The following is a 16124-nucleotide window of genomic DNA, read 5'->3' as shown; positions in this document are numbered from 1 at the left end:
CATCATCATTGTAGCAATATTCACACATAGCAGTAATCACAACAGCAACAAATAAAATCGGCAGCGAGAGGGATTCAAAAACATATTTTAAATTCTTAAACAATGAATGAAATATTAGCTGAGAAATATATCGATATGATGAATTATAATACAGCCAATATTATACTGTAGAAATATCTAGTTATTAAACTAGAGGAGTTAAATCCATTTAAATTGTAATGTCAGAATATTATTATTATTTTGTTTGTGATGTAATTGTTTCAATTTTAGTCACCCGCCATTCTGACAATGTGTTTGCTTTGGCTTGCGGTAGAATTTTGGATTTCCGCCGTGTCCCTCCCGTGGCTGGCAGACTCGTCAACATGACCAAGGAGATCCGAGATGTCACTCGGGATAAAAAGCTATGGCGGACGTTCTTTATCTCACCAGGTAGTGCACACTTTGACTTAGATGGCAACGTAAAAATATACTTTATATATGTGTATATATTTCATGTAAATCTATTTTGTACGTTGTTCATCCAATGTAGAGTGACTGGAGGCTTGCAGTTAATGAGCTTTGCAACTTTTTTTGTAGCAGGCATGTCTCACGGGATTGAATTTACTCACAGTCTCAGCAATTAATACAAGTCATTGAATCCCTCTCAGGGCCATTAATCTTGTCTGAACGTCCTTCCATAATATGTGTGCACTGAATTCTTAAGGAGCTAAAAAAAGGAGAGGATACAGTGGTGGAAAATGGAATTTGAATCGGACTATGTAGTGTATTTTTCTTTCTCATTATCACTCACAAACAACTACACTATTTTTATTTGTTATTATACATACACATTTTTTGTATGTTATTACACATCAAATAAGGTATATTTTGTGTAGTTTTAAGGCTTATTTAGTAGAAAATGATGTTTTATGGCGACTTGGGAACGGATTATTCTCATTTTAATTGTTTCCTATGGGAAATTAATGTTTGGAATACACACTTTTCGCCTTACACACACTTTCTGGGAACTAATTTAAGTACGTAAGCCAAGGTATCACTGTATATTCACTCCCTGCTCACTTTATTAGGTACATTTGAATATGAATGATATTGTGAGAGCCACCCTGTCTCCATTTCGGCTCCAAATCTCTGTGTTTTGAGGCTTTAAAATGTCATTCCCCTAAACCTGTTTCCCTCAGCCAACAACGTGTGCTTCTACGGGGAATGCTCATACTACTGCTCGACGGAACACGCTCTGTGCGGCAAGCCCGACCAGATCGAAAGCTCCCTCGCCGCCTTCCTCCCGGACCTCGCCCTCGCCAAGCGAAAAACCTGGAGGAACCCATGGAGACGCTCCTACCATAAACGCAAAAAGGCAGAGTAAGAAGGTCCTCGTCAGTTTGAGTACACTTTTGTCCATTTTTAAAATGATTTTATCACATGTGTAGATGGGAAGTTGACCCCGACTACTGTGAAGAGGTCAAACAGACTCCGCCCTATGACAGCGGGACAAGACTTCTGGACATAATGGACATGACCATATTTGACTTCCTCATGGGTATGCGTGATCTATTTTTAACTGTATATGTTGAGAGAGTGTACACGTTCTTTATCCCGTTACTTAAATCCCTTCCGTGTGTTATGACAGGAAACATGGATCGGCATCATTATGAGACGTTTGAAAAATTTGGAAACGAGACGTTTATCATCCATCTAGACAACGGCAGGGGGTGAGAACTCATGCCATATATTTCACTCCTCCAGATGGAAATGCAAATTGTCCAGTCACTTTGTGGTAAACAAATAAATAAATAGCTAAATAAATAAACAAATACATAAATACATAAAAAATCAATAACTAAACACAAAAATAAATACATTAAAAAAATCAATAACTAAACACAAAAATAAATAAATACGTAGCGAAATACATAAATGCACGTATTAAAAATAAATATACAAATAAATAACAGAAATAAATAAATACGTAAATAAATAAATACATAAATAAAAATAACTATAAACATATACATAAATAAAACATTATAAAATGAATAAATAAACATATTACAAATATATAAAACATAAATAAATACAATTAAATACATATATTACATAAATTCAAGAAAACAATAAATACATAAATGCATACAAATACATAAAAAATGTATTAAAAATAAATAAATACATACATAAATACATGCAATAAAATAGAAAAAAATAAGCAAACAAAAAATAAATAACGACATAAATAAATACAGAAATACAAAGATAAAAAATAGATAAATCAATCAATACACGAATACACAAATACATACAGAAATAAATACAGAAATACAAAAATACATAAATACAAAGATACATAAATACAGAAATACAAAGATACATAAATACATAAATATATATCTATATAAATACAAAAATACATAAATACAAAACTAAAAGGAACTTCCCGAAGCCATTTAAAATTGAATTAACCCTCCCATGCTTGTTTCTCTATCCTGTAGTTTTGGAAAACACTCCCATGACGAGAAGTCCATTCTGGTGCCACTGACACAATGCTGCCGGTAAAATTATGTGGCTGAGAACGTGCCTAAGTGCCTCTGCGTGTTTGTGTGCGTGCGCACGTGTCAGAGTGTGCGCTTGAGCTAATCGCCTGGATTTTGTGCAGGGTACGCAAGTCGACCCATTTGCGTCTGCAGCTGCTGGCTAAGGAGGAATACAAGCTGTCCACTCTAGTGGCCGAATCCCTGGCGAGGGATCATCTCAGTCCCATCCTCATCCAGCCACACCTGGACGCCATGGACCGCCGACTGCGCCGGGTCAGCACTTTCCACTATGTTATTTATCACGCCGTGAGCTCCTTTCATCGGTTTTGTTTTTATCTTTCCATCATATGAATGTTTTGTACTATTTGATGTGAATTGTAATTTGATGGCGATTGGTTTTGCAGGTTCTACAGGTGCTGGTAGAATGCATTGAAAAGGAGGGCTACAGTTACGTGGTGGAAAACGACCTCCAAGAGACTCAATGGACGGACCACAGCGGGCCGAGGAGGAGGTAGCCGGATGGAACTTGAGCTCGCAGGATTTGATGCGGAGTGAGCGCTTTTGGACCTCGCTGCCTGCTGCTCGGAACCGGACGCAGGTGACCTCACGCGGATCCGATAGGTTGGATCTGGATTCGGACCATTAAGTTGAGTTGGACCTTCGTTGGCACTTAGACAAAAAACACAAATAAATGACCTAGCCGCACTTATGTGTAGCATAGTATCACCGAAGCCAGACTGACCTACTGCATACTTCTTTCTTCTGGACATCTTTTGAATTCAGTGAATTCCGAGGGACTGACCAATGTGTTTCTCGATAGACTGACGACATCGCAAACGCTCAATTGAGTTGTCTCGAGAGGAGTTACTTGTTTTCGCCATCACGAAGCCCGAAAAAGTTGTGTTGACAGTCTGTACTTCTTTGAAGGTGTCTGATGTTTCGCTTCTCATCCGAAAAGCTTCGTCAGCAAACTAAACTTTTGCTGTTAGCTCTGCCCCTATATATACTGTATATACCAAGTGTACAGATGTGACTAAGATGCTACCAGCAAAATTTTTGATCGCTGACAAAGCTTTTCGGATGAGGAGCGAAACATCCGACACCTTCAAAGAAGTAGAGATGACGGCTGAAGAAACTTTTTCATCGTTGGACCACTCCTTTACGACTGAGAGGTTACACAGATGTATTCTTATCAAAAGCGCTTTGCGGTTGAAATTATTTTCAATTGGAGTCCAGGTTAAATCCTGGATTTGTTCATTAATATTGCCCTTCAAAGATTATTATTTATTAAAACCCATATTTATTGTTTGAAATCAAGTAGGTGCAAAATCAGCCGAAAAAAAAAAACATCATAGTGATGTACTATCATATTTGCGCTACAAGAGGGCGCAATTTCTGCGTGGCAATTGTTATCTGGCCAGGAAATATACTATACAACAGATAGTGCAGGACGTGTTTACATTTTGAGTTTGTCATTTAACTCCCAACTGCTGTCTTACTTGTATCACCTGTCATCACCCGTCACAATATTAGGTACACTAACATCATACTGTATCGAAATAGCCGCTTTGGTATATAATTGTATTTATTTGTTTAACAATGAGCGTTTTGATTAGTGCGGAATAGCACTGCAACGCCTCTTTTATTGAAGCAGGAAGGTGATACGTGTTTTCGTGCATTGTGCTGTAGGTGTACCTAATATTGGGGTCAATGAGTCGTACTAAAAAAGCCAAATATTACGACATTTTATTTTGTAGTTTTGTTTCTTTGTAAAATATGACTTATTGTCCAGATGTTGCTGTCACAAAGAGATTATTTTTCAGGATGTACATTTCATTCATCGACAGCAGCTTTCGAGGGCTCAGCTATTGGGCGAGCTAGTGGTTCTGTCATTGGCTCAAATTTAATATATATCATAGGAAAATCTAGTGCCTATAGATACTTGAATGTCTGGTTTCATACTTTTCCCGGAGATGAATACAGAGAAGATGGAAAATTGTTTGTGTGCGAGTGTGCGTGCGTGCGCATGTGTGGTCATTCCAGTCCTCTGTCAATACATTGTGTGTGTGCGCATTTGTGTGAGAATGTATACAGTATGTTTTCCAGGTAAAAAAAAATGACAAAAAAATACATTGTTTCTGTGAATTTTTTTGGGTTCAATTCTTTGCATCATGGTTAACTCAAGTGCAATAAAACAAAATACGCAGAATCCAAAGGCTTTTTTAATGTGTTCAAAAAGAGAAGTAGAAAGCAATAGCGTAAATGCTTGTGTGTAGCACTTGAGGTAGCACGTGGAATAGTAACCCAAACAGCTGATCTCTAAATTAGCTACTCCTCGCCTGATGCATGGGACACGACCATGTATCGTAAGGCGTTTTTAGCAGGAACAAAATGACCATGTATAGTATGACTTTTTTTAGCCCAAAAAAAGACCATGTATAGAATGACGTTTTAGCCCCCCCAAAAAATAAAATAAATAAACAACCATGTATAGTCAGGTGTTTTTAGCCAAAAAAGGACCATGTATAGTCAGGCATTTTTAGCAGGAAAAAAACGACCATGTATAGTATGACTTTTTAGCCCCACCCCCCAAAAAAAAACCACCATGTAACTTTGCTGCTGTGAAATGTAAATTTCTCCATTGCGAGACTAATAAAGGCAAATCCAATCCAATCCAATGTATAGTCAGGCATTTTTAGGCCAAAAAGTAAGGTGTTTTTGGCTGAAAAAAAAACCACCATGTATAGTCAGGCGTTTTTAGTGAAAAGAAATGATCATGTATAGTAAGACTTTTTAGACCAAAAAACAACCATGTATAGTAAGGCGTTTTTCGCCCAAGAAAAGCGACCATGTATAGTAAGGCATTTTTAGCAACAAAAAAAAACAACAACCATGTCTAGTCAGGCGTTTTTCGCCCAAAAAAAGCGACCATGTATATATAGTAAGGCATTTTTAGAAAAAAAAAAAAAAAAAAAAAAAAAAACAACAACCATGTATAGTCAGGCGTTTTTTAGCTAAAAAAAACGACCATGTATTGTAAGATGCTTTTTAGCTCAAAAAATAACCGTGTATAGTAAGGCATTTTTAGCAATAAAAACGCTTTTCTCCCAAAAAAGCGACCCTGTATAGTAAGCCGTTTTTATGATCAGATTTATGTTGATTGCTCTGCCCATGACAAATAAATAAATGTATCAAACAATATATCCACGTTTCTTTATGCATTTTTGTTTATTAACACAGCCAAATACATGTACACAAATGGGGTCACCAAATCTGCAAACATGAGACATGCAGGACTTGATGTTTTGACTGCTGTTGCAACACAGTCAAATGAATCATGATTAAAGCAAATTGATATTTAAAGACACTCGCCCACCAATCACATGGCATGCTACTCCATATGACTACAGAAAAAAAGTTCAGCAAAAAATTTAACCGCCATAGTTGAGTGGTCAAAAAGTTCGGCTACGGTACGGGCGACTCATGTTTGATTCCAGCTCTCCCTCACAAGTAATCAGTAATATGGATAAGGAGAACAGGAATCACCTGAACCGCAATCATAGTCTAACACCACTCCACCAACTTGTATCGGACGACTTATCATCATTATCTCTGTACTTCCTATAAATACATTAAAAAAAATTCACGGAAGTACATGTCTGCGATAGTCCAGTGGTCGAAAACTTTGGCTGATCCTCGTCATATTTATTGGGATGTGCCATGTCAGTACTCGCGACTAGCGATAAAACTATTCAAATGTCCTTCTTCCATGCAAAACAGGTTTTGTTAAACGAGTATTAATCTTGGTCTAGTCGAAACGCATTCTACAGATCACTTTGCCGAAGTGTTTTTTCACGCTGACACGCCACTGAATGGTTCAGTTAATATTCGGCTCAACCAACCAATGCATATTTTACGGAACCACTTTAGATCATCTTTCTTGACTTAGATTGCAACTATTGATTAAATCTTTTAGGCGACCTGTCAAAGTAGCAGGATTAATGCATCTAATACCCCTTACGGCCTCGGAAACCACTACTAATGTCCTCCACAGTCGAACGTACGGTATCTGTTACACTAATAGCCTCATACATAGCTTGAAAACTTTATAGTTTATGACTCTATCAATCAGTCATTGTTTGGCACTTTCCATTGACTAATTTGTATGTTGGAGGCATTAAGCGCTACTGCTCCATAAATTGGCAGAAAATAAGTGCTCCAAATATAAGCTCGTGGGAACTTCACATGCCTCGCTAAAAGTGACTTACAGTGATTTGCTAAACCTTTTATAATTTTAAGGCTTTCCATTCGATTCTAGTCGTTGGGAACCATTCATTCGGATTCTAAAGCTTTGTGTGATTGCCAGGAGCGATTGCACAAGACCGAGCACATACAGAAGAAAGAAAGTCACTCGACGGAACGGACCGTCACATCTCGCATAAAGTCGTAGCCACGGAACATCTCGTCGTTTACTACAATTAAAGGTGTATATCGTGGATTTGTGTCATCGTTTGGAGTGCATCTTTTTGTGCAGATTTGTTGTCAGCTGATACGATTAGACATATGTCATAGTTGACATATATTGGATATACGGTAAAAAGAAAGAATGCACGCATGACTAAGTGTTTTACTCATTGATTTTTCAGATTCGTCACCAGCTTTGTTGATTTCAGGCTTGATTTGCAACGAGACTCACAGATGGTAGCTTTCCGTCCGCAAGCCGAGTCAACAAACACAGAATGCCCGGCGAGTTGACTCAGTCATTTCGTTGATATTTGGTTTTCCAAAGTGTGGCGGGGCTACCGTTTGGAACAGCAAAGTTGAGGTTTGACCACGCCGATAATCAGAGCATCCTGCTAAGCAACGGCTCACGCTGTCTGCTAATAGCTCCCAATGTGATTGTATCTCTTGTTCTTTGCAGTTTTTTAGTTTGCTTGCATTGATCTCTGGCTCTATGGCGTTCATGGTGTCTGCTGAGTTCTCGTAGCAGGATCCAAGGCTACGTATTGTGGAATGTTGAATTGGTTCAGTTGTCTCATGCCAGTATCTCAGGTTTTCGGAACTTGTACTGCTTTTGGTGAGGTACAGAGATATGCACGAAACGGAATCATAATATCGTGAAGAAAGAAACCGATCTCAAGTGTTCGTTTCATGAATTATCTTTTTATTGGCAGTTTGATGAACTAGAAAAGCAAAGTATTGACGCAGTACACATCAAAGAGATCAGTGAGTCATTTATTTCATTAGCTGATATGACTGTCACTATTGCATGTACTATTAAAGCTGATGAAAGAACACACAGAAACTCACAGAGTAAGTATTGTATGTTTTCACATCCATATAGGTTGTACCAGGTTGTAACTCGTCTACCTGATGTTGACTAGTAGTTGCTTCTTACTGCAAAATAGTTGCACGTGCATCTACTGCGATTATGATGAATTCATGTCTCTAATCACTGACTAGGTTCCATTGCTATTCAGTCTTTGCCGATGACGCTGCCTGCACGTCACTTGACTCGGTCCTCTGCTCAGCCTTCTGCTCTTACCTGCGCTGCTAGCTGTGACTAGCAGTCGTACCTCTGCTTCGCATCGCCGCTTGCTGCTGACTGCTGGGTTCGACCTGTCGCCGTCGACTCGCAGTTCCTTACTGTCCAGCCCACGTGGCCCGCTTCGACCTGTCTTGTCCTAAGCTGATCTGCAGGCTTCGACATTGATCGCTTCTCCGACTGGCTCGTCGTTGAACGCACTCAACTTGGTCATGCCCTTGAGGACCCTACCTGGCCACCATGATCACTTAGTTGTTCATCTTTCTTGTAGGTCAATCTTGTTGAATAAATCAATTAAGTCAGCATTGCAAAATGCTTTGTTCAACCCACTACTTGTTCGTAGTCATTATAACAAAGTGCTGATGGTCACATTGTTCCAACTTGTGATTGAATCCACACCTTCATGGCAGCCATAAATTGACTTCAACCAATTGCGACAACTTCGGTGCTGAATGATGCTTATGAATCTAGGTCGTCGCACATTGAAAGCTTTTTGATATGCATCAGACTGTAACAGTACATCCATGTAAATCCAGTTAGTTCATGTCTATGTACTATATTGACGTCTCGAAAGGACTGTGTTTCAAGCCCTGGTTCATGCTATTGAATCAATTGAATCATGCAGCAAGCGATGCGAGTGTCAGACCGTTCGGCTCCTGGAAGACTTTTCGACCCTTGTCACTGATTTTTTGCAATATGATTGCACACATAGAGGTGAAGGGAGGATGAGGATCTGAGGGACCGAGAGGGAACAGAGATTTGAAGCAGGTCAGAAAGATAGGGAGGGGCAAGGTTATGGATGGCTTTGAAAGTAAACAGAAGTGTTTTGAATTTGATACGATGTTTAAAAGAGTTGCTCTTACTTAGTTGTAATCGTGTCATTTCCGTCCACAGGCTGGCAACTCTAAAAGGCTATTGGTGACTATTTTATTTTTGGAGGGCACTGTTAAAATGTGCTTACCAAAATTCACGTTGTTAACTATGTCTTTCTTTTTCAGCCCACCTGGTATGCTGCGGTCCACTGCCGATGTGTCCAGCTCGCCCTGCTCTGTCACCGGTGAAACAAAAGCAATCCTACGCATACATCATGTTTTCATTTCAGAACATGAGGAGGAGGTACAGGAGGCTTCGAGCGATGACATTCTCCTGGACAAAACTGTATTAGTATTCACGCTTACTAACATCCTTTTTGTTGGTGTGCAGGTGAAGCGGCATCTCGGCTTCATCTAGAGCTGCCTGAGGAACAAGACGACGGCAACTTGGGGCACCCCCATTGTGGGTTTGATCACACTGAAAAGCAAAATGGCTTAAGTCAACATTTTGGAACACATTGCTCTTTTGCAGGTGCCCCGTCCAAAGATGCACAGAGACAAATTTCTCAAGACCGTCCAAAAACATTCTGTGCACTTACTCATTTTGTTTTTCTTTCTGCTCAGGCTTGGATGATGTAGACATTTTTCGCTAGTCATTTTTCTGTTGGGAAAAGAGACTAAATAAGTGTATGTGTATGTCCCAGGTCGGCTTCCTCACTGGTGGGTCTCATCTCATCCAAAATTTGCTGCACCAGAAAAGTTCTTTTAGCCCGTGTCCCTTTTTCTGTTTTTTTTTTTTTTTTTTTCTTTCCTAGATCCATTTGAACAGGCAGCGACTTGTTTGACGCCATCTGCTTGTCAGAGGCTCAGACAGGCGACGTGGCATCACCCTCCCTGCTGGTGAGTTTGATCACATTTCAAATGACATTTACTGCATGAGAATTGGACTTAAGACTCGCCAATGTCTTTTTGTCTCAGGTCTGCTGCCACGGGCTGACTTCCCCAAAAGCAGAAGGCTGAAATGTCATCCCACTTGTACATTTTAGGTGAGTTTTTTTTTTGTTAAACATTTTTTTTTTTTTTTTCTTGTAAGTTTTTTTGGGTCTTTGTCTGCATAAGGAATGGACTTGCCTCTAACTCCTGGATGTCTTTCCTCTTAGATCAACACACCTGTCCCACGTTCGTCTCACCATCCGACCGACCACTCTGCCGCCAAGCAACAAGCAGACTGCCATCCAGCATTGTAATTTTTTCCTCTTCTTTGTGATTGTTTACTCTGCAAAATAAAGCTTGATTACAACAACAATTTAAGTCTTCATTCTTAAAAACATTACAACTTTAAAAATTCTAAAACATTAAAACAATCAATAATTTAAAAAAACATTTAAAAAATGCATTTTTCCCCAAGTCCCACTCTCTTTGAAATGTTTTGTCAGTCCCACTCGCTTCTTCCAAATTTTTTCTCAGTGCCACTTAAATCTTCAAGTCACAGGTGCACTTCAGTCACTCTTGGCAGTTCTATTACTGTTGCCATGGGTTTAACATGACTTGTACATTGCAGCTTTTTCAAAAGTTTTCCAAGTCCCACCTAAGATTCATGGTTAGAGGTGCACTTCAGTCACTCCAGACAATGGTTATCCTGTTCTGGTGGCTTTCACATGACGTGTCCATTGAAGCATTAAAAAAAAATAATAATCCTAAATCCCACAATTTTCCGTAGTGCCACTCGCTTCTTCAATTTTTTTTCGAAATCCCACTTGTTTCTTAGAAACTTTCCACTCGTTTTGTCAATTTTTTTTCTAAGACCCACCTGAGTCTCAAGGGCATAGGTGCCCTTTGGTCACTCGAGACAGTCCTTTCACGTTGCAGTTTTCACGTTGCAGTAATCCACCCTCAAGTTGAGGGTGGATTTAGTCATAAAGACAAAGACTGAAATTCAAGATGAACCATTTTTATTGAACAGAAAAGCTAACATGACAACATCAACAACGTGATCACACCACTCTTCTGGGAAAGTTTTTAAAAGACAACGAAGTGGCCCAAGTTTGTCAGACATGTATGTGCGCAAAGATGGATAAGGGATAGATAGATTAGTGATGAGAGATTTATCAGGAGCTGGATGGATATAGAGATGCACATTTTTAACCTAACTTTGTCCACCTCAATGATAAAAACATACCAGAAGTGCATGATAATGCCCGGGTTGTCGTTGTTTTGCTATACACGTAGCACATGTTTAAGTCCAGTGAAAGACGAGCACACTCATCTCCACCTTGTGGTGCAACATGACATGAGCTCTTCAAGCACATCGCACCGCTCAGTACTCACCTGTGTCCAATGCAAGTTGGCGTCCCTTCCGCATAGCCCCCCGAGTCTTGCAGCTGTCACCTTGGGCCCAGGAGCCTCTTCAATCTGGTCAAGTGGGGGGCAAAAACAAAAGTGGTAAGTTACACTCTTTTGTCCATCAGGAAAATGTCGTTTCTTTTTCATTTGAATTGTTTTTCACGATGTTGGAGGTTTGCTTTCACACATCTAAAGTAAAGCAACCTCCTTTAAATCAAAAACAAAGACGCTTGGTCTTCTATCGGACGAAGAGCTCGTTTAGTATTTTTCGTTCGTGGAAAAAAAGTCACGGATGCATTTGTTTGAATAGTTTGGAGACAAATGTGCCCTCACGTGGCTCGTATCTTCCATGTGAAAAACATTCACAACAAACACTCTGGCGACTGGTGGGCGTGCTAAATAACTGTCGCAACGTATCGTAATAGCGTTCCTAAGTTCCCCACATCAACACGTTCACGGACAAATGACAAACAGTCAGTTTAAAAAGTTAAAACTACTCACCGAGGACTCGGCTTGTTGACAGCGGAAATAGTTGTTCTTTGAAGCGGATGTGGTACCCTTGTGCTGCTGCTGCTTCTTCGTCTTGTTGTTGGTGGATTGGATTCAACTGTGCATATCGCCCTCTAGTGGCCAGGAACCCACAAAGCAATTTGCAAGAAAATATGAATGGGATTTTCAGGGTTCCGCTGGAGCCGACACGGTGAAGAAAGCATGCTTACAGGTACTCTTTTTGTACTCTTGTCGTCTAGTCGTGAAACTTGACCAATATTCGACATTACAAGGTTGTTGTTTGTTTGTTTTTGTTTGTTTTTTTTTTTTTTTGGGGGGGGGGTAAAAATACCTCACTATATTTGGTTTGGAGGTGGGGGGTGATGCCTGACTTTATACATCAGGCGTGCGCAAACTGTCTTGCTGGGGGGGGGGGGTACATTGACTTTTAAGATGTGACAGCCATGCTGGGTCAGCACAAGATAGCTGACATAAAAAAGGGCATATGTTGACAGCATCCACAGAACCAAACTATTAAAATATTAGCCGGGGAAAAAAACGAGCATGTAAGGCGTTTTTAGGTGAAAAAACAACAACCATGTATAGTAAGGCGTTTTTAGTTCAAAAAAGACCATGTATAGTAAGGCATTTTTAGGCGAAAAAAGACCATATATAGTAAGCCGTTTTAGCCCAAAACACCTTGTAGAATAAGATGTTTAGCTCAAAAAAGAATATGCATAGTAAGTAAGGCGTTTTTAGCCCAAAAAACAACATCTATATTAAGGTGGTTTTAAAAAAAACATCATGTCAAATTTAAAAAAAATAAATGTGCCAGGCCCAGCCTGCCCACGCCTGATATGTAATCAGGTGTATATTAAGTATATTAGTATATTAAGGCGAATGTTGGTCAAGTTTCACGAATATACAACAACAGTACAAAAAGAGTACCTGTAGGAAAGCTTTCTTCACCGTGTTGTCTCCAGCGGAACCCTGAAAACTCCATTCATATTGTCTTGCCAAATAGCTTTGTGGGTGCCTGGCCAGTAAAGGGCGATATGTGCATTGGCTTCAATCTACAAAAAAAAAAAAAAGACGACGAAGAAGAAGCCGCACAAGACAGTACCCTCCCATATCCGCTTCATGAGCAACTATTTCCGCTGTCAACAAGCCAATACCTCGGTGACTCGTTTTAACTTTAATTTTTAAATGTTTCATTTATCCGTGAATGTGTTTATGTGAGGAATTTAGGACTACGATTACGATACGTTGCGCCAGTTATTTGGCGGGTTTGATTCGCCTGAACTCAAAGCCTAGGAGTGCATCACCACACCATCAGTGACAGTAAATGGCAGCACGTTGATCATATATTTTTGGGCATATAGTAGGATGTTTTGGGCCAAAAAACAACAACCATACATCGTCAGGTTATTTGACAAGTATGTTTATGTCCTTACGTCAATGTTTTCTTCTGATTATGTCTTTCCGCCCAGGCCGGAAGCGGATGTTGTCCCAATGCCGAAATGTGCTAGCATGGATGGTTAGCTTCTGTTCCGACAGACCGAGTCAACAAAACCCGAGCAAGGATGGCCGACGTCGACTAGCTCACCCAGCTCAAGTTTCTATCTTTGGTGTTCAAAGGGTGCGGCGACAGCCATCTTGAAAACAGCGACAAAGATCGAGGTTTGAGCACTACGCCGAATAATCGAGCTATCTCGCTAAAGCTAACGTCGCTCCGAGCTAGCTCGCGAAAGCTAACGTCGCACGGGCTGTCATATCGTTGTTTTGCATCTTCAAGTTCGAACTTGGCTATTTTTGTGCATTTGGACTATGCTACATTGGACGTGATAACGTGGTTGCATGCTTGTATTTCATCTGACTGAGTCATTAGCTTCCCGTAAAATGAACCGACATTTGACGACTTGAAAGATCTGCTGGTGAAGTTGGTGTTGTTTTTGTAGGACTCTTTCATCTCAAGTTGCTCGAGCTTATTCAGACCACGAGCTGGTGTGTGAGAAGAGGATGCACAAAACCGGGTTAGATGGAGGACACTGATTTGCTGTGGTGCCCCCTGAAGGGAAAAGCAGACCCACGACCAAGTCGTCCACAATAAGGTGCTCATCTTTTTGAAGTGAAAACGTTGTCTTTTTTATGACAAAAATAAATAATCATGAATAGTCAGAATATATTATGACTGAGGTTTCTTTTCATGTGTCGTTCAATAGCTTTATTTAATTTTATTTTCATCTAACAGGCCTGGATGAAACTGTTGGTACCACCGCAGGAGGGACACCCACTCAGCAGAGGAAGAAAGTTGGCACGAGGTGACTCACCAAAGTTTGCGCCGGAGGTAAAGTAAGTTTTTTTTATCCCCATTAAGACCACATATTGTAAGGCATTTTTTTCTGGAAAAAAAGAGCATGCACTGACCATGTCTATTGTCCTTTCTCACAATGCCATTCTTTAGGTTGTACCAGTTGCACCAGCCTGCTCTTGAACCCTGCACTTCTGCACTGCAAGTTTCTGCCCTATCCACTGGACCATGGGGGTACGGCTGATTTCGCTCAAAATTCATGTATTTATCATGCGGTGCTGCGTTGACACTTAGTATAGTATTACTGGCAGGTTCTCGGCGCTTCGCGCCTCGAACCTGCACAAGCGAGCTCGCTTCGCTCGCTCGCATGACACACCAGAACCTGGCTCGCTCGCTTCGCTCGCTCGCTTGTCAGTGACCCTGGGAGGACCGTGAACTCGCTCCAGCGACCTCGCTTCGCTCGGTCGCTTTCGCTTCGACTGCTGGTTTCGAACCCGTGCCGCGCAGTCGACACCCTTGTACTTTTTCCCAGCGGCCCACGGGGCCCCAATTGAAAATGTGCTTTGTTCGCTTATATCTTATTCTGGAGGTCATTGATTGAACAAAAGTACAAGTTGGACATGTTGCCCAGTGCTTGAATTGAACCCAGCACCTTCGCATTGGGAGTCCATCACCTTAACCAATAAGCCACGGGCACCACTAGTTGGTCTCACTTATGTTCTATGATATTCTTGTGTGAAGTACAAAAAGACTTAGAATAAAAACTTGTCTGTTCTCAGACCGCCAACTGAAACTCTGGTGTCTTTGCTTGTGTCTTATTCTGAAGGTCATTGATTGAACAAAAGTGTGAGTTCAATCCCAGAGCTGGGATTGAACCCAGCACCTTCGCATTGGGAGTCCATCACCGTTAACCATTAAGCTAATTGTGCTGACAACTTGTGTCTGAAATGGCATACTTGAGTGATCCACAGGGTGTCGCCTATTTTAATAGGTATTGGATATGCGGACAAATATAACATCCAAATCCAAAGTTTCTAAATCCGAGTTAGTCGAGTGCTGTAAGACTATACTTACGGCTCGGAAGACTTGTGTTCGAGTCCCCTTTTCTGCTCACCTGAATTTATGCACACAATTGCAGGCGAGAGCGGGGATCGAACTGGAGTCGTCCGGACCGCAGCCAAAGTTTTTGACCACTCAAACATTGCACATGTTTTTTTGCAAATTTTGATTGGTAGTCATGAGTACTAACATGTTTTTTTTCAAATAAATACAATCTCAAAACAGGAGGTTTTAAAATGCGACTTGGTCAAATGGTTTAAGACTAAACTTAATGTGCAGGCGACTCCTGTTCGAGTCCCAGCTCATCTGCTGAATTTATGCACAGATATGCAGGTGGCAGTGGGAATCGAACTGCAGATGACCAGGCCGCAACCAACCTTTTGACCACTCAACCATTGCAGACATGTTTTTTTGCAAATTTTGATCGGTAGTCACGAGTACTAATATGTTTTTTTGCCAATAAATACAATCTGAAAACCGGAGGTTTTTAAATTTGACTTGGTCAGACGGTTTAAGACTAAACTTAATGTCCAAGCGACTCCTGTTCGAGTCCCAGCTCATCTGCTGAATTTATGCACAGATATGCAGGTGTCAGTGGGAATTGAACTGCAGATGGCCTGGCCGCAACCAAACTTTTAGACCGCGCAACCACGACAGCTGAGGATTTTGTGAGGTTTTATCGGTAGTCACGAGTACAAACATGGCACACTTGATGTATTTCCTTGATTTGTCCGCCAGACGGCGCCTATTCCCCATCAAACGAGATGTAGGTTTGTTACTTGTCCGCCAGACGGCGCAAATCATTGGCAATCATTCCTTGTTCTTTGGTATTTAATCCATCTTTTTCTGCTCCCCTCTCATTACAGCCAACAATTAGCGCCGTCTGACGGATAAATTAAGGAAATACACCGATATGCCTTTTGACCCTGTCGCCCCGAACGGAAAGCTGTAAATTCCATTCAGTTTGCTTTCCAAGAGACGTGTTGCCAAGAGGCCTCCTGGCCAGCAGAGCGCGATATGCGTGGTTGGATCCAATC

General features: G+C 40.8%; 1 protein-coding gene and 3 long non-coding RNA genes across 15 annotated transcripts in view; 3 read left to right on the top strand and 1 right to left on the bottom strand.

The window, feature by feature from the left end:
• fam20cb (FAM20C golgi associated secretory pathway kinase b) overlaps positions 1-4737 on the top strand; it is a 79721-nt gene extending 74984 nt beyond the window's left edge. For all 3 annotated transcript variants that reach the window (XM_089015857.1, XM_089015855.1, XM_089015856.1), the window contains 7 exons: positions 314-429; positions 1179-1359; positions 1428-1537; positions 1628-1709; positions 2487-2546; positions 2651-2801; positions 2933-4737. In XM_089015857.1, coding sequence (XP_088871983.1) covers positions 314-429; positions 1179-1359; positions 1428-1537; positions 1628-1709; positions 2487-2546; positions 2651-2801; positions 2933-3043 — 811 coding nt within the window. In that variant the 3' untranslated portion in view covers positions 3044-4737. The remainder of the gene's footprint in view (positions 1-313; positions 430-1178; positions 1360-1427; positions 1538-1627; positions 1710-2486; positions 2547-2650; positions 2802-2932) is intronic.
• A 4041-nt stretch (positions 4738-8778) lies between these two features.
• Positions 8779-11829, bottom strand: LOC148887198 (uncharacterized). 4 transcript variants are annotated; one of them, XR_016117682.1, is made up of 7 exons: positions 11730-11801; positions 11214-11297; positions 10017-10161; positions 9485-9546; positions 9256-9363; positions 9077-9147; positions 8779-8806 (listed from the first exon to the last, which is right to left on the bottom strand). It is a non-coding gene; the product is annotated as an uncharacterized LOC148887198 (long non-coding RNA). The 4 variants fall into 4 exon arrangements; XR_016117680.1 differs by having other exon boundaries at positions 9077-9363; XR_016117679.1 differs by lacking the exon at positions 8779-8806 and having other exon boundaries at positions 9007-9147; positions 11730-11800.
• On the top strand, positions 9054-10182 carry LOC148887199 (uncharacterized). Of its 2 annotated transcripts, XR_016117684.1 has the most exons (6): positions 9054-9189; positions 9277-9348; positions 9418-9605; positions 9701-9785; positions 9864-9931; positions 10046-10182. It is a non-coding gene; the product is annotated as an uncharacterized LOC148887199 (long non-coding RNA). The 2 variants fall into 2 exon arrangements; XR_016117683.1 differs by lacking the exon at positions 9054-9189 and having other exon boundaries at positions 9210-9348.
• Positions 11214-14821, top strand: LOC148887197 (uncharacterized). 6 transcript variants are annotated; one of them, XR_016117678.1, is made up of 5 exons: positions 11214-11327; positions 13208-13397; positions 13676-13828; positions 13969-14069; positions 14182-14821. It is a non-coding gene; the product is annotated as an uncharacterized LOC148887197 (long non-coding RNA). The 6 variants fall into 6 exon arrangements; XR_016117677.1 differs by lacking the exon at positions 11214-11327 and adding an exon at positions 12821-12896; XR_016117674.1 differs by lacking the exon at positions 11214-11327 and adding an exon at positions 12860-13058.
• The last annotated feature ends 1303 nt before the right edge of the window (positions 14822-16124 follow it).

This window comes from Hippocampus bargibanti, linkage group LG15 (genome assembly GCF_051943395.1).
Source record: "Hippocampus bargibanti isolate YZ-2025 linkage group LG15, ASM5194339v1, whole genome shotgun sequence".
NCBI lineage: Eukaryota > Metazoa > Chordata > Actinopteri > Syngnathiformes > Syngnathidae > Hippocampus > Hippocampus bargibanti.
Note: the sequence above shows the minus strand (reverse complement) of the source record. Positions and strands in the feature narration are given on the sequence as shown.